Below are 23,846 nucleotides of genomic sequence, written 5' to 3'. Positions count from 1 at the left end.
GGCTCCCTTGATTGAGGAGCCCTCTGGGCTCCCCCAAAACCCATTATTTTCTCACAGGCAAGCACTACAAATAGAAAATAAGGGCTCAGAATTGAGTAGTCAGAGTAGATTTGATAATATTTGCACATGGAAAGTAGAGTAAAAGATACCAACAAGGAGATGCATGATTAAGATATGGGGTAGGCAGTAATAGGAAATGGACAGATGAGGGCTACACTGGTACCCTTTCATTTACAGCAACTCTTTTTGTACTGACAAAGAATTTGAAATTGAAGGTATTACCATCACTTGGAGAATGGACAAACAAGTTGTGGCATATGATTGTGATGGAGTACTATTGTGCTACAAGAAATAACAAAGGGGATGGATGGTTTCAGGGGAAAAAAAAACAACAGCATAGAAAGAAAGACCTATGTGAACTGATTCAAAGTGATGTGAACAGACCCAGTAACAACAAGTTGGTATTGATGATCAACTGTGAAAGATTAGATATTCTAATCAATATAATGATCCAAGGAAATCCTAAAGTATTCATGTTAAAAAATGTTCTCAATCTCTAGAGAAAGAACTGATGAACTCTGAATAAAAATTGATATATAGTCTTCTAACTTTATTATTCTTACTTTTTTGGTGTGATATTACTAATATCAAACTATGTTTTGCATAATTTCACATTTATAATTCATATAATACTTGTTTTCTCAGTGGGTGGTAGAGGGGCAAGAGGAAGGGAGAAAATCTGGAACTCAATTTTTTAGAGTTCAAAGATGTTAAGAATATTTTTTAAAGAACTAAAAAATCTATATGGTGCTTCTTTATAGTATTGGAACCATTTTAATGATTTTATTGCAAAGTTCACTGGAAATGTTTCTGTTTTAAACTTGTCTTAAAATGGAATATTGGAGATCTGCCAGAGCCAGATTTTTCTGCCACCCTGCACTATCAAATAAGACAATCAGGGCTATTTAGTTGGCAAACATTTGCGACTGGGGAGATTAGTAGTCCCGGTGAGAGCTTCAGAGCCAGTGGCTAGGCCGGGTCCTGGGAGAATCAATTTGACATAATCTCTTCTTGCAGAAAGGGAGAATGATTTGCAGTGATGGGAGTAGGGATGGTCAGAGGGAAGGTGGTCCTGCTGGTACTAGTTCCCTTTATCTAGTCACAGAGATGAAGAAACAATAACCTCTGTGAATCCAATGAAGCACAGTCCAAATGGAACCTTTGTATCTAGCATCCTTGAAACCACAACTGATAACACCTGGAAATGGTCAGAAGAGTGACTAGCTGAAGGATTAATTAAGATCATGAACTGTTCTCGGTAGTAGGTATTTCAAACTAATCTTTCCATTCCCTAGCTTTCCCATCTTGAAATATTTAATTAGTGAAATTGAAGCTTTTTATTTTTCTATCTAAACAAATAATATATGATGTTTATCTTTTTATTGTTTCAAATTTTGGGTTATTGAGAAATATCTGACTTTCTTTTTCGCTCAATGGCCCTCCCTTTGACTTTTTAATTTTATTTTTGCATGTAGAGGCAGCACATTGTACTGACAATCAGGAGGTTTGGGTTCGGGATTCTGCGTTCTGGCTCTATTACAAATTAACTGTATGGAGTGGGGGAGTGTATGGCAGCATTCTATGGGTCTCAGTTTATTCACGGGTAAAGTAAACATATTGAATTCAATGACCTGTAGAGCCTCCTGCAGAGCTCACATTCTAAACTTCCAACTGTATTAGAAATAGCCATGAGGCTTATGTTCAAACTTCAGTTTTGATATTTATTACTTATGTGACCTTCAGCAACTAACATTGACTCCCCGAACCTTATTGAACTAGATAGTGACTTGCTGGAGATGTTAGAAGAAGGGGGGAAAATAAGCATTCATTAAGTGTCAACTACATGCCAAAAACTGTGCTAGGTACTCTACAAATATCATTTGATTTGATCTTCACAACAACCCTTTGGAATAGATACTATTTTTTAATTTCTATTTTATAGTGGAGGAAACTGAAGCAAATAGAGATTAAATAAATAGCCAAGGATCACACAGCTACTAAATGTCTGAAGCTGGATTTGAATTCAGGTCTTCTTGACTCTAGGCCCAGCCACCTAGCTGTCCCCAGAAGGGATTATTATTTAATTCTAGTTTGGATGAATTGACTGCTGAGATCCTGTTGAACTCTGGGCTACTCTGGGCAAAACTACACAACTTTCCTAATGTCAGTTATACAGCCAGTTATTGAAAGTTCTCTTGCTGCTTTTCTAATATTTGTATAAAGTTCTGGTGATCCATCCCTCCTACTTTACCCTTCCCCCAAGCCACCACTCTCCTTAAATCATCTCTATTCTAGATTAAGCAGCTCTAGTTCCATCAACTGATCCTCATGTGTTAGGATCTTGAAGACTTTCAAAAATCTGGTTGCCAACCTCTGAATCCTCTCCGGTTTACCAATGTCCTTCCTAAAATTTGAAGCCCCAAATAGACTCCGGAGGAGGTCTTACCAGGAAAGCTTCCAATCACAAACTTTCAGGCAGACTTCCCTATCATTTCCACCAATGTTGATCAGCCCCAATTTCTTTAGAAGAGGTTTTATTTTGTTGGGTTTTTGTTTATTTGTTTCTTAATTGAGTTTCAAAGTCTTAAACTGAGGCAAGCCAGTTGCCCTCCACGTGTTGTCATATCCTCAGATGAGGCAGTTTGGTATAATAGAGGCCAAATGAAAGAGTGAAGATAGTGCTGGATTCTCCAGTCCAACAAGCATTTGTTAACTCCCTTCCATGGTCATGCCAATATGATATGAATAACTGAATGAGATTCAGAAAATACAGCTTCAATGAAAAGTCAAAGGTCCTTAGGACTTTCAGTTCAGACTGGGATGGTGGCTAGGATAGGGTGTGCTAAACCAGGAGATTAAAATTGGTGAAATGTAATAGGACAAAAAGGTGAATTGAAATCAAAAGAGCCTTGTATAGAATTCCACTTCTTACAAGTATATGAGCAAAGAGGAGCTATTTGCTTATTCTGTTTTTTTTTTTAATTTTGTAAAACAGATGATGATGATGATGGGGATACCTTTAGTTATTGCCGAATCCCATCTAGACCCTGAGAAATAAAAAGGGGAATTGGTAGGAAGAGGCCCTGATTCCTCCTAAATAGTGCTGAGTTTATATGCTCAAGATTTATGATGCTCAAGTGAGGCAATATATGGAAAATACTCTGTAGACCTTAAATGACAATGCCACTTGTAAGCTTTTGTTTTATTCATGCTCCATAGGTTTACTTGTATATAACTAATAAAAGCAGGAACAACTGCAGTAGGATATGTAACAGAGATGTTTACAGAAATGGAATGAGATCAGGAAAAAAATTAAGAACAAAACAAACAAACAAAAAAACAATCAGGTATGCTTGTGGTACTAAAGTGCGCTCTCTCTCTCTCTCTCTCTCTCTCTCTCTCTCTCTCTCTCTCTATATATATATATATATATATATATATATATATATATATATATATAGTCAGAGAACCTAGACTCAACTCCTTTGTGACCTTGAACAATTCATTTAATGTTTTGGTACCTTTTTAAAAATTTGCTTGTTTTTTTTACAAAGGCTGATATTTACATAGTAATTTGGATAGACCTTTAGATATGTATAAAATAATGTATGTATATATATGATATCACATATGTACATACATATATGTACATGTATATTTATATATGTAGATATATGCTATATTCATGTTATAATAAATGGCTCAATAGGTGCTATTGTTAAATCTATTACCTTATCTATAACATGAGGAAACTGAAGCTCGACAAGTAACATTGAGTAATATTGAATAAGATGATCCTAAAAGCTATACATCTATGATATGATAACTTACATTATAATGTAAGGATGAGGAACTCTGGTTCTAAAGGCTGGGTGCAGACATTACCCTAAATCTTTCTGAAGACTGTCACTGATGGAGGAAGTTTAGACAGGCAAAAAAGTGTGTGTGTGTGTGTGTGTGTGTGTGTGTGTGAGAGAGAGAGAGAGAGAGAGAGAGAGAGAGAGAGAGAGAGAGAGAGAGAGAGAGAGAGAGAGAGAGAGACATGGACAGACAGTCAGACAGACAGAGACAGAGACTGAGACAGAGAAAGAGAGACTGAAAAACAGAGACACTGACAGATAAAGACAGAGGGTGGGGGATGGAGGGAGATTTACCTTACAAAATGCTTCATAGTTTGAAATAATACTGCTACTTATTCTTTCTGTGATCTTTATGACATCATATTTTGTTATGAAGCTACAACATTGTTAATAATTGTCCTAGCCCCAAATCCTCATAAAAATGCATATTTCTATTGTACATTAGCTTTTACTGAGTCCTTTAATCATAGAACTTGTGTGAGATAAATTCTTCAAATATTGTTATTAACATTTAACAGATGTGTAAACTAAGGCTTTTTCCCTAGAAAAGACTAAACAAGGAAATTTTACAGATCTTGAAAATTATATTAGGTCCACAAGCTAATTTTTAGGTACGTGAAAAAGTTAGTGATTTTGTGCAAATATACATTTAGTTCAAAATAAGTATTATATATGCCAATGATGGTAACCAGGAAAAATAATAAAAGCTTGATATTAGCTGGGTTCCTGTTTGTCATATAATGTAAAGCATTTATTTTAACTGAATCTGATGATTGCTCCAGTCCTTTTGTTTGACTCTTGGTCAGTTGGGGAAACTGTCAGAAATACTGTTTGGTTACCTACCCAACAGGATGTGGGATCAGGAGCCTGCTTACCTGCTCTCTTTGCAATATAAGACCCTGTCAGACAGTGATGAACTATGCACAGATTGACCCTTTGGGGAGAGCTTTTGTTTTGTGTGTGTGTGTGTGTGTGTTTTATCTCTCTCTCTTCATTGGAGCATCAAAATAAACAAACAAAAACATAATCAACAACAACAAAACTATCTCTTGACTTGTGCCCAAAGAGACTTTCCAGGATAGTCAGGGGTACACATAATGAAAAAAAAAAAAAGGAGTCTCATTTGGAGATTCAAGTAGAAAAATGAGTCTGATTATGGAAGATTTTAATAGTAGAGGACAAAAAATCAAAACAAAGCAGTTTGGAGATATGGTGGTAGAACTGACTTTAGTTTGGGTTGGGATAGGATGATAGCAGGAGAATGTAGATTCAAATGGCACCTCCAATGTTCGTTACTTGCATGACTTTGGTCATGTCATTTAATTTCTCTGGGCCTCACTGTCTCCATTTATAAAATTAGAAGGTTGGATCAGATGACCTTTGAGGTCTTTTTCAATGATTGACAGAATTCTTATATCCAAAAGGCCCCTGAATATTATATGTTAACTGTTCATATTGGAAATTTTTAAATTACCTTTTTAACTTTGTAACAAATTCTTAGATCTATATATCATCTATCTATCATCTAAACATATGTAAACATTTGTATATAAATATGGGTATAGTCATATACATCTCTATATCTCAACATTATCTATAATAATATAATTATATATTATATATGATAGGTTATATATATGTATATATTTTTCCATTATCTATAGATAATGGGATCTTCTATCCCACACAGTTCCTCACTTTGGTGCCCACTACTATATTTCTTTTACTTTAAAGTCAGCATTTTTTCTTTAATCCTCACAAAGGATGATAAATTTCCAAGTGGAAGGAACTTTAGAGATCATCAAATGTAATGATCTCATTTTCATATAAATAAACTGAGACCCGGAATGAAAAGATGACTTCCCCACCCCTCACTTGTCTTTTGACTATAAATCCAGTACACAGTCAACTACACCCTCCCCTCACCATCACCATTTAACAAGAAAAAATATTTTTAAAAAATCTGAATAAAATGAAAAAAACATAATTCACTACATTATTCTTTATGGAATTTGGCAAAATCATGTTGGCCCTCAGATGTTTCTTATGTGAAATAAATTCAAAGTATCAATAGTAACAGTGATGCTTATTTTTGCAGACCATGAACCTCTTCATGCACTGCTCATCTTGACATTGAATAAACACATGGAAAATAAGAGGAATGTGACAGAATTTATTCTCTTCGGACTCACTCAGGACCCTAATTTGGAGAAAATTGTTTTTGTCATCTTTTTCATCATCTACATTATGACCATGGTGGGTAACATGCTCATTGTGATCACCATTATTTCCAGCCAAACTCTCGGCTCCCCGATGTATTTTTTTCTTGCTTTCTTATCCTTCATAGATGCCTGTTATTCCTCAGTGACAGCCCCCAAAATAATCATCAATTCAGTGTCTGCAAGCAAAACTATCTCATATGAAGGCTGTATGACCCAGCTCTTTACAGAACACTTGTTTGGGGGTTCAGAAATCATTTTGCTTACGGTTATGGCCTATGACCGCTATGTAGCCATCTGCAAGCCTCTGCACTATATGACCATCATGAGCCGTCGTCTATGCACCCTCCTTGTCATGGTGGCCTGGGCAGGAGGCTTTCTTCATGCCTTGATCCAGCTCCTCTTTACCTTCCAATTGCCCTTCTGTGGCCCTAATGTTGTCGATCATTTCATGTGCGACTTGTACCCATTGCTCAAACTGGCCTGTACAGATACGCATGTCCTGGCTTTACTGGTGGCTGCCAACAGTGGGGTCATCTGCATGCTAAACTTCCTCATGTTGCTTGTTTCCTACACAGTCATCCTACTGTCTCTGAAGTCCCACAGTGCTGAGGGACGACGTAAAGCTCTGTCTACCTGTGGCTCTCACATCACTGTGGTTGTCCTATTTTTTGTACCCTGCATTTTCATGTACATGCGCCCTCTGACTTTCTTCTCCATTGACAAAACAGTAGCCGTATTTTATACTCTCATCACCCCCATGTTAAACCCTTTAATTTATACTCTGAGGAACAAGGAGGTCAAAAATGCCATGAGAAAGCTCTGGGATAGAAGGGTGACATCTGGAAACTAATACATTCCTTGCCATGAAATAAAATTACTGGATTATAAATAAATGGAGATGAAGTGAAGAGAACAAAAAGGAAAGGTTTTTCTGACAGTCTATGGAGAAGTGTTCAGTAAAATAAACAGTAAATAGTACACAAGTATTTTTTTTCACAAGTATTTATTAAATGCTTACAGTAGCTAGGCACTGTGCTAAACATTGAGGACACCCAGGGGTTGACTGAGTGGAGTGGGAGGGGAAAAAATCCTAACTCTTACAGAGCATTCTAATAGGTGAGGCAGGATGGAAAAAAAAATTAAATACATAATTATATATATATATATATATATATATATATATATATATATATATATATATATATATATATATAGAGAGAGAGAGAGAGAGAGAGAGAGAGAGAGAGAGTAGGTGGGGTTAATCTGGAAGGGATATCATTATTAGCAGGATGTTGTGATGATAAGGAGTAGAGAAGGAGCTGGAAAGTTTAGGTGTCCTAAAGAAGGTGGGTTTGTAAATGAGGGTTGAAAGAAGTCAGGGAAAATAAGAGGCAGAGGTGAGGAAGCAGAAAATTGTAGTCCTGGGGGATACTGGAGAGTCATATTTAAGGAGTCACAAAGAGGACCGTATAGCTTAGATTGGACAGTTCATGGATGGAAGTGAGATATGAAAATGTTTGAATATTAGGAACATATAGGTTATAAAGACCTCCAGAATCCAAACACTGGAAATTTATATCCTACATATAAGAGGGAGTTACTGTGGCTTTTTGAGGAGAAAATAAAATGATCAGAATTATACATGTAAAACAACTTCTTAGCATCTGAATGGAAGATGGATTGGAAATAGGTTGGGGAGACAAATAAAATGGCATTGAAATTTGACAATACTACTGGGCCTATATGCTAAAGACACCAAAAAAGGGGAAAAAAAGATCCATATATGTATATATACATATATATACACACACAATTATATGTGTATATGTATATGTGTGTATGAATGTTTATGCATGTATGTAAACTCATTCATTCATTCATTTATGGTAGCAAAGACCTGGAAGCTAAGGCAGATTTCTGTAGGAGACCTTTACTCTTTGAAGTTATGAGTAAGAGAAACCCTCCTTCCAGGGCATGAAGAAACTGGTTTCTGTCAATGCCCATATCTGACCTCCACATCTCTACCTGATGTCACCTGGTCTCCTATCCATGTCATCTCTATAGTCCTTAGATGTGAAATAATTTATCTTAAATTTTAAACCATGGTGGAAACATAGTTCTAAGAATAAATTTCTATTAAAGCAAAAAAAAAAGGAATAAATGAATAAATGGTATAAGAATATAATAGAATACTATTATACCATAAGAAAAAACAAAAAGATTGGTTTCACAAAAACAGGGGAAGACTTATATGAACTCACATGGAATCAAGTAAGCAGAACCAAGAGAAACAGATGAACAAAAACACTATGAAGACAAACAACATTGAAAGACTTAAAAATTTTGTTCAGCATAGGACTCAACCATGATTCCAGAGATATGATGATGATAAATATGATGGTGGCAGTAAGGATTGAGGATGATGATGGTGACAGTTATAAAAATGATGATGACAATGATAACAATAATAGTATCATTTATATAATGCTTTAAGGTTTGCACAGCACTTTATATTTGCTGACTCACTTGATTCTCACAGTAATACTGTAAAGTAGGGGCTGTTATTTTCTCCATTTTAGAGATGATGAAAGTGAGGCTGAAAGGTTAAGTAACTTGACCAGTATCACCTGACTAGTAAGTATTGTTAAGGGCTAAAATTCTAGCTAGTCTGTCTAAAATATCTGAGTGGTCGCCAATAAATTATAAGCTTTAGCAAGAGTTAGAATTTTAAGCATTTATTAAGGAGAATAAGAATTTGGTAAAGAGAGAAGAAAGGACTAGATTTCTCTATCAAAGGGAGAGCACATTTCTAGCTCCGCTCTCCACCAGAGTCCAAAGGAAAGAGAGTGAGAGCAAGAGCCAATCTCTTCCTTCCTCCTCCCACTCTCCCCCGTCACTTCCTGACGCCAAAGAAAAGACTCCTGGTCTTGCCCTCAAAGACCTTTGCTTCATGGGCGGAACTCTTCTACAGTAAGTCTCCAGCAGGTGGCATCATTCCAATCGTTACAGTATATAAAGAGGAATTTTAAATCAAGAGTTCTTAATTCCCAGGCTCTCTATCAACTACATTATTTCTTTGCCGTATGATGATAATGATTACGCGATGAAATATAACTACAAAATTCATAAATCATATATGTACATATACACATATATAAACACATATGTATACACTTGTGTATGTATATATGTATATAAATTGATAGTGGGCACTGATAATTCAAACTCTGTCTTTCTTGGTTTTCCATATTTGTTGTAAGGGATTTATTTTAATGTTTGTTTTCCCAATAAGAAGATGCAGGAAAGAGAAAATAGAGGTTGGAATTAATTTTTTAAAATAAAACAAATTTTAAAAAGAAACTTTTATAGAATATAGGTAGGTTGTGATTACTAAAGCTAAGAGAAAGTATTAGAGATGTTTTGTAGTTAGAAAGAACAAAATTTGGTATTAGATTTAATATGTGGGTTCAGTGAGAGTAAGAGATGAGGATACTGCCTAGCTGAGCTTTGGTGACTGTGAGGATGACTGCGCACTCTACAGGGATAGGGAGATTTTGAAACAAGGAGATTTTGAGGGGAAAAAATAGTAAGTTCTGTTCAGTATATATTGAATTTTAGATGCCTGTAAGGCATCCAGTTGGAGATTTATCACTATAGCTTATTAATGAGAGGTTAAGGCTGCATACATAGATATGGAAATCATTTGTATAATAAATTTGTATAATAAATGAACCAGTGGGAGTTGATTAGATTACCAAATGAGATAACATAGACTGAAAAGAGAAGATGGCCAGGGGGATGGAATTGGGAATTGTTATTGTTGAGCTGTTTTCAATTTTTCATGCCCCTATTTGAGGCTTTCTCAGCAAAGATAATGGAGTGGCTTGCCATTTTCTGCTCCAGCTCATTTTACATATGAGGAAACTGAGGCAAAAAAGGGTTAAGTGACTTGCCCAGTGTCACACAGCTAGTGTCAGAGGATGATAAAGTCAGATGAATGCACAAAGTTGAATTTTTCTGACTCTAGGTCAGTACTCTATCTACTGTATTACCTAGCAGATTTCAGAAAAATCTGGAAAGACTTACATAAACTGATGCAAAGTAAAATGAGAAGATCCAGGAGAACATTGTACACAGTAAGAGCAATACTGTATAATGATTAGCTGTGAATGACTTAGCTATTGTCAGCAATAAATGATCCAAGTGTGTTAAGATTTAGCAGATACTCAGTGACCCACCTGGAGATTTAAACTGATTAAATTGGATAAGGCAGCTGACTGGATTATTGACTCCTAGTTAACTAGATTGTAAGCACATCTGGCTGGTACTTAAGAAAGCATGGTTCTCAGAAGCTAAGAATTTTGAACTTTGACCACCTTCTGGCCCAGTCAACCAATCAGCTTGAAGAACCTCCCATTTCTGGGAGGGGACAGGAAGGAGGAAGATGAGCCTGCATAGGAAGCTCACTCTCTTTTTTGGTTCCTGACATCTTGGTGGCGGCAGAGGACTTCACAGAGGAATTGAGGAAAGATAGGATTGCCAGGTTGTAGGAATTCTGTTCTCAATCTTTCTCTTTCTTTTACTATCTTTCAATAAACCCTTAAAAACCTAAACTCATTTATCAGTGATTTTAATCAGTTTCCTCAAAAACTGGGAGGACAGATTAGGACCTACATTTAGAAATTTAAATTACACACAAGACAATTAAAAAAAAGTTATAACCAAATTAAAGAATTTGGAAAGGAGAGCTTTAATTGAGTGATGAGGTGAAAAGCAGATTGTAGAAGTTTTAGAATTCCATTCAATTCAATAAACTTTGATTGAGCAGCTACAATGTGGTAGGTATTGGGCTAAGGACTGGAGTAATTAGTGAAACTACATTGCCTGACTCTACCTTTGTGTAGACCTTGCTTACCCTTGTATTGCATGCCTCCCTTGCCTGTACTTCTTTGCATCCCTGGTTTTATTCAATGCTTACTTTAAACATCTTCTTCTACACAAAATCTTCTGTTATTCCTCCAGAAGCATGTAACTTTCCTGAAAATTCTATTATGTGCACTTTGTATACATTTTTTGCCTTCTACATGTATGTATATTGTCTGACCAAGCTAGAAAGTAAGCTCATTGAGGACAGAAATGATTTCATTGTTTTATGTGTATCTACTGAGACACAGGTGCACAGTCCTTGGCATATAGTAGGCCATGCTTACTAATATGTAAATGCTTGTTGATTGGTTAATTAATAACTTTAAAAAGTTTTACTGATGATTTTTTTAGTAGAATCACTTCTCAATAATCTCCTTGAATGAACTATCCTTTATAATAAACAGTCAGCCCACATCAATGAAGAAAAAGGAGAAAGAAAAAGAAGGGGAGAAAAAACTGCCATGAATATCACACACACACATGCTATGTATGTGTGTATACATGTTTATACATATTTACAAACATATGTATATTTGTTTGTGTATAGAATGATAGAGAATGATTGGTGGGTAGATTGATATAGTCATCTCCCACATTTAAATGTAATCTCCTTGAAGTTAAGAGGACAGACCCTTGTTTTGTCTGTTTGTGTATAAATGTATATAATGGGATGGGGAGTAGAGTTATACATATATATTCAGATCTATATTTTGTATATTTCATCTTAAGCTAAAATTACTATATTTTCTTTCTTGTTCTCTTCCTCACTCATGATGCCCAATTCTCTAACTCTGTGCTTTAATACTATCTGTTCTGTATGTTTGGAATTTTCTACCTCCTTATATAATCACTCCCAGTCATAAAGGCTCATCTAGGCATTATCCCCTGCTCTCACTTTCATTGATCTGATATATCAAATCTAATGACAAATCTTGAACTTTCTAACTACAAAACATTTCTAATAGTTACTATTAGCTCGATAGTCATCACAACCTACCTAGACAGATTCTATAAAATTATTTTTTAATTTGTTTATTTTTTTCAATTAAGTAAAACCTATATTTTATCTTTCTAGCATCTCCTTATTGGGAAAACAAAAACAAAAATAAAAGCCTTCCAACAAACATGGAAAATAAAGAAAAAAAAAACATGGTTTGCATTATCAATGTATTTAGAAAACTTTCTGGCATAGAAAAAAGCATTTTATAAGCATTTTGTTGAATAATTCATTGATCTAGTTGAATTTCACCTCTATGACCAAACTAAATTGACTACAAATCTGAAAATTTCTGATTATGGATATACTAATGCATAAGTAAATATCAAACTATGCCTATAATTTCAGATTATCATTTCATGCTACCATCCTAATGACTGAACTATTCATATTTTAGGTCACCAATGAACTTATATCAGGCTTTAGACTAAATTCGATTGTGCCCTATACCCTTGCCCTATCAGGAAATTCTCCATAAACCCATCCACACATTCCTTTCCCCTTTTCCCACAGTACTTCAAGTTCTTGATCATAATCATTAATCAGATTTACATAGAATTTTAAAAATCACAGGCTAGTTTCCTTGAAATCTTTAATTACCTACCATTTTGTTTTAAGTAGCTGCATAAACTAAAGATTACATTTCAGCTATATCTTGACACTTTCCTGCAGTCACTTATAAAAGACAAACAAGCAAAAAAAATCTTTTCAGTGATCAAAAGAAACAGACATTTGAAATGCTAAGTAGCTCATTGGAATGTATATGTATGTGTATGTATATGTGTATATGTATGTGTGTATGTGTATATGCATGGGTACATGTATGTATGTATATACACATGTATGTATAATGCATATATATGGGAAATGGATATATATGTATATACATATATATTTAATGTATTTCATCTTAACTTAAAATTTCTTTTTCCTCTATCTAAACTTTTCTCTTCCTTACTCATGATGCTTGATTCCCCAAATCTGTGCTTTTATAATATCTTTTCTGTGTGTTTGGAATTCTCTATCCTCCTCATATTCATGTCTTAGTATCATTGGCTTCCTTCAAGTTTCAAATCAAATATTACTTTTTGATGGGAACTTTCCTAGTCTCCCAGATTGTTGGTGCTTTCCTTTCTAATCTAAAGTTACCTTGTCTCTACTCTGTATTATATATGTATAAACACATGTACGTATATGTATATGTGTGTGGTTGTGTCTGTGTTAATAAATGCATATATAGTTGTCTCTACCATAAGAATAGAAGTTTTATGAGAATAGACACAGTTTTTAATTTTCTTTGTATCTTCAGTTTGGAGAAAACTTCCTACCATAGTAAGTAAGCATTTAATATACCCTTTGTTGAATGATTGATTGATTGATTGATCTAGTTTAACTGCATAATTTTATTTTAGGATAAGGAAAATGAGGTGCATGAATATCAAACAACTTGTTTAGGTCACCAAAGCTGGATTGGAACACAGGTTTTCTGACTGTTGAGCTAACATTCTCTTCCCATACCACGCTTTCCTTACTGTTATAAATGCTTGCAATATATTCCTAGATTAAGGATTACTGTCCTTTTAGGATACCTCCCTTTCTACTGAAAGTGGTAGAGGAAATCATTTCATATAAAGAAAAATATATGGGGCAACTAGGTGGCACAGTGGATAAAGCACAGGCCTTGGATTCAGGAGGACCTGAGTTCAAATCCAGCCTCAGACACTTGACACAAGCTGTGTGACCCTGAGCAAGTCACTTAACCCTCATTGTCCTGCAAAAAAAAATATATTAAATAAATTGGTAGAGCATATACAGTGTTGCCTTTTTCATAGATGAACAGTTGGATTCATGAAAAGGGGAATAAAAGTACTTTGGTTTATAGCTTGATAAATTAAAGTTTGGAAATATTATTTGAATATCCATTTCCCTATTTGTAAAATGAGAGTAATAATCATTTTAATGATGAACTTCATGGGGAAATTGTGAGGAAAGTAGTCTCAAAATTTGATAATGTTTAGACATCAGTCGATATTTTTACCATAAATTCCAATACTTTGTTTCACATTTTGTGTAAAAATTTCAAAAGTCATTCTTACACAGTGAAATTTATTCCTTACTTGAAGTTATGCTTTGGCTCCAGAGCTTCCTCATGGCATTTTTTACCTCTGCATTTCTCAGGGTATAGATCAGGGGATGTAACATAGGGGCCACTAGAGTATAAAATACAGCCACAGCTTTATCTATGGGCAGAGTGACGACTGGCCTCAGATATACAAATATACAAGGTACAAAAAATAGGATAACAACTGTGATGTGAGAGCTACAAGTTGAGAGGGCTTTGCGTCTCCCTTCGAGACTGTGAGTTTTCAGGGAATTAAGGATGACAGCATAGGAAGCCATCAAAAGGAGAAAGTTTAACAGACAGATCAAACCACTATTTGCTGCAACAAAGAGGCCAAGGATATGGGTGTCTATGCAGACAAGTTTAAGTAAAGGATTCAAATCACACATGAAGTGATCTATGACATTGGGACCACAGAAAGGCAACCAGATTGTGAAGAGAAGCTGTATTATTGCATGGAGAAAGCCCCCAGCCCAGGCTACCCCCACCAGAAGACCACAGAGCCTCTGGCTCATAATGGTGGTGTAGTGCAGAGGTTTGCAGATGGCCACATAGCGGTCATAAGCCATGACTGTGAGCAGGATGATCTCAGCACCACCAAAAAAATGTTCTGCAAAGAGTTGGGTCATGCAGCCATTGAAGGAGATGGTTTTCTTCTCAGAGAGTGAGTCAACTATCAGTTTGGGGGCCATGGAAGAAGAGCAAAGGCCATCTATGATGGACAGGAAAGACAAAAAGAAGTACATGGGGGAGCTAAGAGCTTGGCTCGTGGTGACGGTGACCACAATGAGCAAGTTACCCAACAAAGTTACCAAGTAGATGAGTAAGAACACCACAAATATTACTTTCTGCATCTTTGGGTTCTGTGTAAGTCCCAACAGGATGAATTCAGTCACATTGTTTTCATTCTCCATCTACAATATTGAAAATAAATGGAACTAAGGGAATGGGAAGTTGTTTTACCTGCAAAGAAGATCACAGAATCATAAGGGGTTGTCCAAAAACTCTGCACAGATGATCATCCATCCTTTTCTTAAATATAATGAAACTGTACCCCTCCACTGATTAATTTGTTCAAAATGCATTGTGTAATTTCAAAAATCTTCTATTTTCTTATTACTATGTTGGAACTATCTATCCAAAATCTCACATTTTTATTGGTTGCCTATTAGAACATTCCATTAACCTGCTAGTTGGCAAACCCTGAAATGAATGATGGGGCTGTCAGAGGAGGTAGCATTCTCTCTCTCTCTCTCTCTCTCTCTCTCTCTCTCTCTCTCTCTCTCTTTCTCTCTGTGGGGCAATGAGGGTTAAGTGACTTGCCCAGGGTCACACAACTAGTAAGTGTCAAGTGTCTGAGGCCGGTTTTGAACTTAGGTCCTCCTGAATCCAGGGCCAGTGCTTTATCCACTGTACCACCTAGTTGCCAGAGGTAGCATTCTTGATAGATTATTGATGAGAGTGTTTCCGGGACCTTGGCATTGTCTGTGACTAAGAGTTATTCCAATTATCCTGACAGTCAAAACATGTTTTTTCTTACTTACTTAAGATCTCATATATCTTTCTTTAATCTATCTATATTTGATAGTATTAATAATCACTATTTTCATGGGGACCTCAAAACTTCTCACTATTATATTCTGACTTATTTCTTTAATATTGAGCTTAAAGGCAGTTAGGGGCAAGCCCATAGTTTTCCACTTTAATCATGAAAACAGAAATAGAAGTCAGGATCACACAGATATTCAGCACAATGTTTTTTTCCACATGCTGGCATCAGGGCATCTTTTCTTCCACAAGCTAGAAACAACAGAGGTGGTTAATCTGTATTTCAAAGTGCCACTTTTTACTATAAGATGTGATTACCTGAAGAGATACAATTTTTAATTAATGCAATAGAGAACAATGCAATATAATATGCAATTATCCCTTCTCACAACTTTTCCCATCACGATTTCAATATATCATGAGTTGGCATAAAAATTAAATGGCAATTTTGGGGGGGTTTCTGAAAACCACAGATGACACATAAAGCCCAGCAGACAGCAAAGAAAAAGTTTAGAAGCTAAAAAATGCCTAAGATATACATGTAGTCTTGTATAATATTAACATTTTATCCTTTAATACCATAATAATTCAGATATCTTCTGTGGTACAAAAAGACATGGAAACTGAATAGGCGAATCTAGGTGGCACAGTGGATAGGGCACTGGCCCTAGATTCAGGAGGACCTGAGTTCAAATCTGACCTCAGACACTTAACACTTACTAGCTGTGTGACCCTGGGCAAGTCACATAACTCTCATTGTCCTGGGGTGGGGGGGGAAGATATGGAAACTGAATAACAAAGATGTTAACTGTCTTCTTTAGGAACACAAAGATGTCTAAGGCCAAATTTATACCCAAGTCTTTGTGACTCTGGGTTCAGAGACTATCCATCATTATTCTACTCTCCCTCTTGATTGGATCAGAGCATGGAAGGAGTCAAATAAGGTAATATCCCACCATATAGGTAGAGTGGAAACACCTTGAATTGAAGGTTAGGCACTTGAACTTTACTTGGTAAGCAATCAGGAGCCAAAGAAGGTCTTTAATCTCTGTTTACTTATTGCTTTATCATTTTTCACTTGTGTCCAATTCTCTGTGACTCAATTTAGGGTTTTCTTGGCAAAGATACTGTAGCGGTTTGGCATTTCCTTCTCCAGCTCATTTTATGAATGATGAAACTGAGTTAAGTGATTTTCCCAGGGACACACGGTTCAGTGTCTGAAACTGTATTAGAACTCAAGTTTTCCTGACCCAAGGCACTTGTACACTATCCACTGTACTACCTATTTGCTCACTAATCCCACCTAATTCCAAAAATAGACAGTAACAGATAGACAGTAACTAAGGTTTATTGAACTAGGGAAAGGAAATGTATGGAAGGGAAAGGAAGGGGAGGGAAGTAGAGTGGAGAGGAGGTTAGAAAAGTGAAGGTAACAAGCATTTATATAAAGTAGCTTATGTGCCAGGCACTGTGCTATGCACTCTACAATTATTATCTCCTTATATTCTCACAACAACCCTACAAGGTAGATGTTATTATTATAACCATTATAGAGGTGGGGAATCTGAAGCCAGAGGTTGTGTCTTGCCCAGAATCACACAGCTAGTAAGTATCTGAGCCCAGATTTGAACTCATACCTTCCTACCTTAAGCAAATCTGGGGAGCATGGAATAATTTACCTGTCACATAAATACATAAGAAATTTATGACAAAATAAAAGATAGAAAGCATTATAAGATGAAAAAAAGATAATTTTCATTATGTTAAATGAAAATGTTTTTGCTCAAATAAAACCAATGCAACCAAGAATAGAAAGAAAGAAGAAAACTGGGGATGTAAGCAAGTCTCTATTGTAAAGACATCCTTTCTTCAATATATAAAGAATTGAGTCAAATTTATAAGAATACAAGAATATGTCATTCCTCAATTGATAAATTGTCAAAGGACATGAAGAGAGAATTTTCAGATGAAGAAATTGAAGCTACTTTTAATCATATGAAAAAAAAGAACTGCTTCAAATCACTATTGATTAGAGAAACACAAATTAAAACAACTAGTCTAGCCATTTGAAGTGCAACATAGTAAACCTAGTAGGATAATGACAGCCAAGAAAATAAAGATGATTTTAGGTTGCATTGAAAGACATTTATTCAAATAATCATGAGACAATTGTGTCTTTGATCTCTATGATCTGTTCAGAACACTTCTCAAACATTGACTTCAGTTCTATATATGATATTTTAGGAAGCATATTAATAAGTTGGAGAATTTCCAAAATATGACAGATCGGATAGTAAAGGACGTCTAAGCCATGTCTTTAGAAAATAGAGGAATTAATTGAGGGGATGTTTATAATGCAGAAGAGAAGCCTGTGCTCCCTGGAACTTTAGTTAATGTTGATTTTTAAGTATGGGTAGGACTCACCCTTCTTAATTTTATTCTTTAATACATTTACCCTCAGGATTCATTGCATTGTAATTGATGAATTTTTAATAATAAAAACTGTATATTAATGTTATAAAATTCCAAAGTAGAGGTTTCTAACTTCCAGAAATACACATAAATGCAAACACATATGCATACACACTATGAGGAAAATGAAGGCAAAAGGTTTTCAGTGTCTTGCTATAGCTATACATGTGGCCAAAAAGTAGCAGATTTGGAATATGAATTCAGGTCTCCTGACTCCAAAACCAATCTTCTTTTCACTTTACCACACTGCACGTTCCCTCTATCATACAACAGCTTTACCTTTTAAAATTCTAGTATTTAGACAGTCCTCTTTCACCTTTGTCTCTGAGCCTTCCTCCCCACCCCCACCCCAATTTCATACCTCTCTTTTATTTTAATAGCTTTTCTTCTGAGTACTGGGAACTTTTTCTCAACACATTGTTACATACACAGAGTCCTTTAATTTCTAGTCATTATTAAATTTTGAGCATTATTTTAAAGGAATCTTTCATCATCTATCTTTCTATCTATCATCTATCTATCTACCTATCTATGTGCTATCTATCATCCATCTATCCATTTATCCTATGTCCTAACCTTGCTGTTGTTATTTAATCCCTGGACTCACACTTCAAAGGAATAATACTTGATTATGGGGGCAGGGAGCACATTATTCACACAGGCTGCCTACAATAGTAATAACAACTAACAAATTACTCCATCTTCACCTTACAGAGTGGCCCACAGAAAATCCAGTATTTAAAGCCTTAACCTGACTACCTATAACTATATTGAAGCAAAAAAATAAACAGGTGTTTCTGTGAAATCTAAGAAGGCATCAACATCCAATAAAATAGTTGTGAGATAAATAGTTTAATTATAATGAGTTCTGTAGATAGAAAGGAAATGGTAGAACTGGTATAAATATCAACATTTCTAGAAAACTTACCTTGGTTCTATTTGTAGATGAGGACACCCATCAGTGTATTTAAGGAAATTTTCCAGGATACTATCTTTATGTGATAAACACTTTCTGTTGTGAAAGATATAATGCCTGACTCGAAAGAGAGTGTCAAGATGAAACAACCATCAATCAGCCATTGTTTTCTTAGGATCATAGGATTCACTCTTGGAAAGAATCATATAAATTGTCTAGACTGTTTTTTTAATAAGCAAAATGAGGTCCAGAGAGAATTATTTCCCTTTATTACTTCTACCCTATTCAAGTAAGTAGAAGTAAAATAGTCAGGATTTTTCCCTTGTTCACTGTCTATAAATTCAGTCCTATTTCCATAATATTAAGCTTTCCAATCTCTATAGCTACCAAAAGACTTAGAGAATAAAGGAGGACTCATTGAGTTCCTCCTCTACTTGGGTTTTTAATACAAATAAAAGTGGCAGAATGTAGACTGAGACTATCTCCAAGTGGCTCTTTTTATCCATCCATGTATCCTCTCACTGAGAAGAAAGTTTATCCCTCATCTACAGTGTGACAAAGAAGATCTTCTAAAAGTTCAGGGACCTATTTTCATAACGATTTCTGTACCCTCAGGGGAATTAATTATCTCTAAGGTTTAAAAGGAGATCTTATTTGGATGATGTGTTTGGTAACACCTGCATTCTTGTCTAATTGGTTACTTGTTTTGTATTTGGAACCCAATACATGCCCATTAATTTGTAAGTTCCTGGATGTCAATGCAGAACTAAGTAAACTGAATCCATTATGACAAAGAATCAGAATGAATCCTGTCAATCTATAGACCTTTCCATGGTAACTGATTTCACAGAGGATTGGTAATAAAAATCTTCCTTCTTCTTTGTAAATTCATCCAGCTATTGAAGAATCAGTCCTGTCCCTGACATTCTAGATCCTCTTCCCTTCTGAAACTTCCTTCAGAGCCTGGAACCTCAATGCACTGGAACAGTTTACTATCCTTGCAGTTTATTCAAACTGGAATATTCTTCCATAAGGTCTCTTCCCATTCTCCCACTTGAGAGTTCCTCCTGGATCCTCTATTATGTGAATGAGACCAGGCCATCCTGCTTTCATTCTTTCAATGTATTCTCAGACCTATCCCTGGCTTGCTATAATTTAAAACCATGCCACCACAGTGGGACTTTTACCACTCTTTTCCCCACACCCCTGCTTCCCATAGAACTTTTTGAAAGAAACTTAGAAATACTCAATCTAGGTTTTTTACTCTGGAGACACATTTATTTGTCCCTTTAAAGAACAGGGGACTAGTTGAGTGATTGAAATCCCCTGGAACTCTGGAAATTGGAAATCATTTTGCATTACTCTCCTTCCTACACAAACTCTCCTCCCTGTTCCTTACACATAGCATTTCATGCCCTTTCAATAGTTTTAGCTTATTTATCAGGTCAGAAGACAGCTTTCAAAGAGCTGCGGAGGTGATGAGTGTTGAAGAGTGGACATAATGAGTGTAGATTGCTTTTTTGTAGTATCAATTGCAGGCAATTCTCTACATTTACAAACAATCTTTTTTGCCCCTTCACTATGTGAGAGGGAAGAACAAACAACTCTGTCTGATATTTTCAACCTTTTATTTACTAACCTGCACCTCTCATTATGCCATTATGGTATTATTTCTTAGGACCCTACATGTTTGCCTTCATATAAAAAGCTGTCTTGTTTATTTTTCCTGGTGTATAATATTGTCTCAAAATTTTATTTTCATTAAACAAATGATGCTCACTTCATCCTCACTCCTACTTTTTAAAATGCCTAGTTTCCATAATTTTCAGTTTCTTACATTATATTTTATTTGACCCCCTCTCTAAAATTGTTAGTTCTCATTCATTTTTGAAATACCTTTACATTACTTTTTTTCCCTTTTTTAATTAATATTCATGTTATAGCTTCTCAATGCATGTTGCTTAAGGAGGTCAGGACTGTTGTAAGAGGAAAGATGAATAATCAGTGCCTTAAGTGCTTTGCTTTCTTTTACCAATCATTTTTCAGCTTTGCTGACCATTTCAGCTACAATCATTCTGATAGGATGAGAAATATAGTACCACATAAAAAACAAAACAAAACAAAACACCTGTGTAACTTAAGATGTAGTCCCTGGTGAACACCTGTGTTAGTTAATCTTGGAAATATAAATGTATCATTATAAAGATTGTATCTTAAATATGTGACCATAATAATCATACCTGTATATTAATCTTTATATCAAAATGATGAAGAAAGCCCTGAAAAGGGCTAATTGAGATATCAAAGGCTAATTGAGTCATCATATGAAAAGAACAAAGTTAGGACATCATAAAGTTAGGATATAAAGACCTGCAAAATGTAATCTTGCGATCGCGTGCAGGACGCGCGCGCGCGCGCGCACACACACACACACACACACACACACACACACACACACACGGACACGGACACACACGGAAACACATGGATACAGGCGCTGATGGCCGGAGTCTGAGGCTAGGGAAGGAGAGGCTGAGGCTGAGGATGGGATCGTCCCGGCCGCCAGAGCCAGTCTGCGAAAGCTAGGGGGGCCCCTGGCGCCGAGCCCCCGCCCAGTGTCCCAACTTCGGGGCTGGCAGGCGAGTGACCGAGCTCCCTCCCTTGCGCGACCCGGACCAGGAGCCTGCAGCGGAGACAGCGGTGCGCAGGTGTGGGGACTTTGGGACCCAGTAGTATCGAGAGGTGATCTTGCTGGCTCCTCCAGCCCGGGCAGACCATGTCGCCTCCCGCAGATATCATGAAGGTGGCCATTGAGTGCCCGGGGGCCTTCCCCAAACTGATGGAGATTGACCAAAAGAAGCCCCTGTCTGCAGTAATAGAGGAAGTTTGTGATGGACACTCACCAACCATGAGTGCTTTGCTCTGCAGCACGCGGACAGCTCCAACTTCTACATCATGGAGAAGAATCGCAAGGAAATGGAGCAGAATGGAGCCATTCTGCGACTGGCGAAGTCCCCGGCTCAAAATGCCCAGCAGCTCCACGAGAGGATCCAGTCTTCAAGCTTGGATGCCAAGTTGGAGGCCCTGAAAGATTTAGCGAGCTACTCCAGAGATATCACATTTGCCCAGGAGTTTATCAATCTGGATGGCATCTCTCTCCTCACCCAGATGGTAGTGAGTGGGACCGAGCGATATCAGAAACTGCAGAAGATCATGAAACCCTGCTTTGGAGACATGCTGTCCTTCACATTGACTGCATTTGTGGAGCTGATGGATTACAGCATCGTATCATGGGATACCTTCTCTGTGGCATTCATCAGGAAGATAGTAAGCTTTGTGAACAAGTCTGCCATTGACATCTCCATCCTCCAATGCTCCTTAGCCATCCTGGAATCCATGGTCCTGAACAGCCATGACCTGTACCAGAAGGTGGCGCAAGAGATCACGATTGGCCAGCTCATCGCCCTTCTTCAGGGGACCAAGAAATCCAAACGTACACCACTGCAGTAACTAATGCCCTCTTCCTCAAGGCCTCGGATGAGAAGGATGAGAAGCGGCAGGAAATAGCGAACATCTTGGCCCAGAAGCAGCTTCGTTCCATCATCCTGATGCATGTCATCCAAGCTCAGAGAGCCATCAATAAGGAAATGGCCCATCAGCTCTATATCCTGCAAGTCCTGACTTTTAACCTCCTGGAGGACAGAATGATGACCAAAATGGACCCACAGGATCAGGCCCAGAGGGACATCATCTTTGAGCTGAGACGCATCGCCTTTGATGCTGAGTGCAAGCCCAGCAACAGCAGTGGGAGCATCGGAGAAGCTCAAGTCCATGTATACACAGGACTACAAAAAGCTCGGCTTCATTGGCCCCAGACGACCCCTTAGGATGATGTTACAAATGAGCGACCAATCAGCACTAGTGGAGGGAGTTTGCTTCCTGGGAATTTCCCACATGAATGAAGCTGCAGACCTGGATCAAGCAAATGAATGAAAAGCAGTGATGATGGTGGTGGTGGTGATGGTGATGATGATGGTGGTGGTGGTGGTGATGATGGTGGTGATGGTGGTGATGGTGGTGGTGATGGTGGTGATGATGGTGGTGATGGTGGTGATGATGGTGGTGATGGTGGTGATGATGGTGGTGGTGGTGGTGATGATGGTGGTGGTGGTGGTGATGATGATGGTGATGATGGTTCTTCCTAAAACCCTTTTGGAGATGAGGAGCACACCAACATCTAATTTTTAAAACTTGTCCTTGAAATAAAAAATGTAATCTTGTACAGAGAGAAACAGAGACAGAGACAGAGACAGAAAGACAGAGGGGGTACTGTATTTTTTTATAACATGCCTGGTTTCATTTTGGAATAAACCTCCAGTTTGGAATGAATGAGCAGTTATATGTAATCTTGCACCATAAATGGATGGGTTTTTAGAGGACTTTGCTGCACTACACATGCATCAAGAGACCTATAAATTACATGAATCTTGTGTGTTGGGGTCTCAGACTGCACTGGGTAGATTGTACACCCGACCCTTGTTTCTCTCTTTTTTTTTTTTTTTTTTTTTTTTAGTGAGGCAATTGGGGTTAAGTGACTTGCCCAGGGTCACACAGCTAGTAAGTGTTAAGTGTCTGAGGCCGGATTTGAACTCAGGTACTCCTGACTCCAGGGCCGGTGCTCTATCCACTGTGCCATCTAGCTGCCCCCCTTGTTTCTCTTAAT

At 37.0% G+C, this 23,846-nt stretch overlaps 3 protein-coding genes across 3 annotated transcripts; 2 read left to right on the top strand and 1 right to left on the bottom strand.

The window, feature by feature from the left end:
* The first annotated feature begins 1,975 nt into the window (after positions 1-1,975).
* LOC122732909 (olfactory receptor 4C46-like) lies at positions 1,976-6,992 on the top strand. The gene is made up of 2 exons (XM_043973335.1): positions 1,976-1,995; positions 6,059-6,992. The coding sequence occupies exon 2, from the start codon at positions 6,066-6,068 to the stop codon at positions 6,990-6,992; it is 927 nt and encodes a 308-aa protein (XP_043829270.1). The 5' UTR covers positions 1,976-1,995; positions 6,059-6,065.
* Positions 6,993-14,171: 7,179 nt separating this feature from the next.
* Positions 14,172-15,101, bottom strand: LOC122732808 (olfactory receptor 4C12-like). The gene has a single exon (XM_043973199.1). It carries the CDS (start codon positions 15,099-15,101, stop codon positions 14,172-14,174), a length of 930 nt encoding a protein of 309 aa, XP_043829134.1.
* A 6,798-nt stretch (positions 15,102-21,899) lies between these two features.
* LOC122732702 (engulfment and cell motility protein 1-like) lies at positions 21,900-23,145 on the top strand. Its single transcript, XM_043973045.1, is given in 4 exon segments — positions 21,900-22,011; positions 22,014-22,595; positions 22,598-22,938; positions 22,940-23,145. Coding segments are annotated over 4 exon segments (1,212 nt in total). The 3' UTR covers positions 23,117-23,145.
* Positions 23,146-23,846: the final 701 nt, after the last annotated feature.

This window comes from Dromiciops gliroides, chromosome 6 (assembly GCF_019393635.1).
Source record: "Dromiciops gliroides isolate mDroGli1 chromosome 6, mDroGli1.pri, whole genome shotgun sequence".
In the NCBI taxonomy this organism is placed as follows: Eukaryota; Metazoa; Chordata; class Mammalia; order Microbiotheria; family Microbiotheriidae; genus Dromiciops; species Dromiciops gliroides.
This window is presented reverse-complemented; position numbering and strand designations above follow the sequence as displayed.

Bases quoted from the DNA above. Each gene is read 5' to 3' on its own strand.
- LOC122732909 (XM_043973335.1), top strand. From the start codon at position 6,066: ATGGAAAATAAGAGGAATGTGACAGAATTTATTCTCTTCGGACTCACT.
- LOC122732808 (XM_043973199.1), bottom strand. From the start codon at position 15,101: ATGGAGAATGAAAACAATGTGACTGAATTCATCCTGTTGGGACTTACA.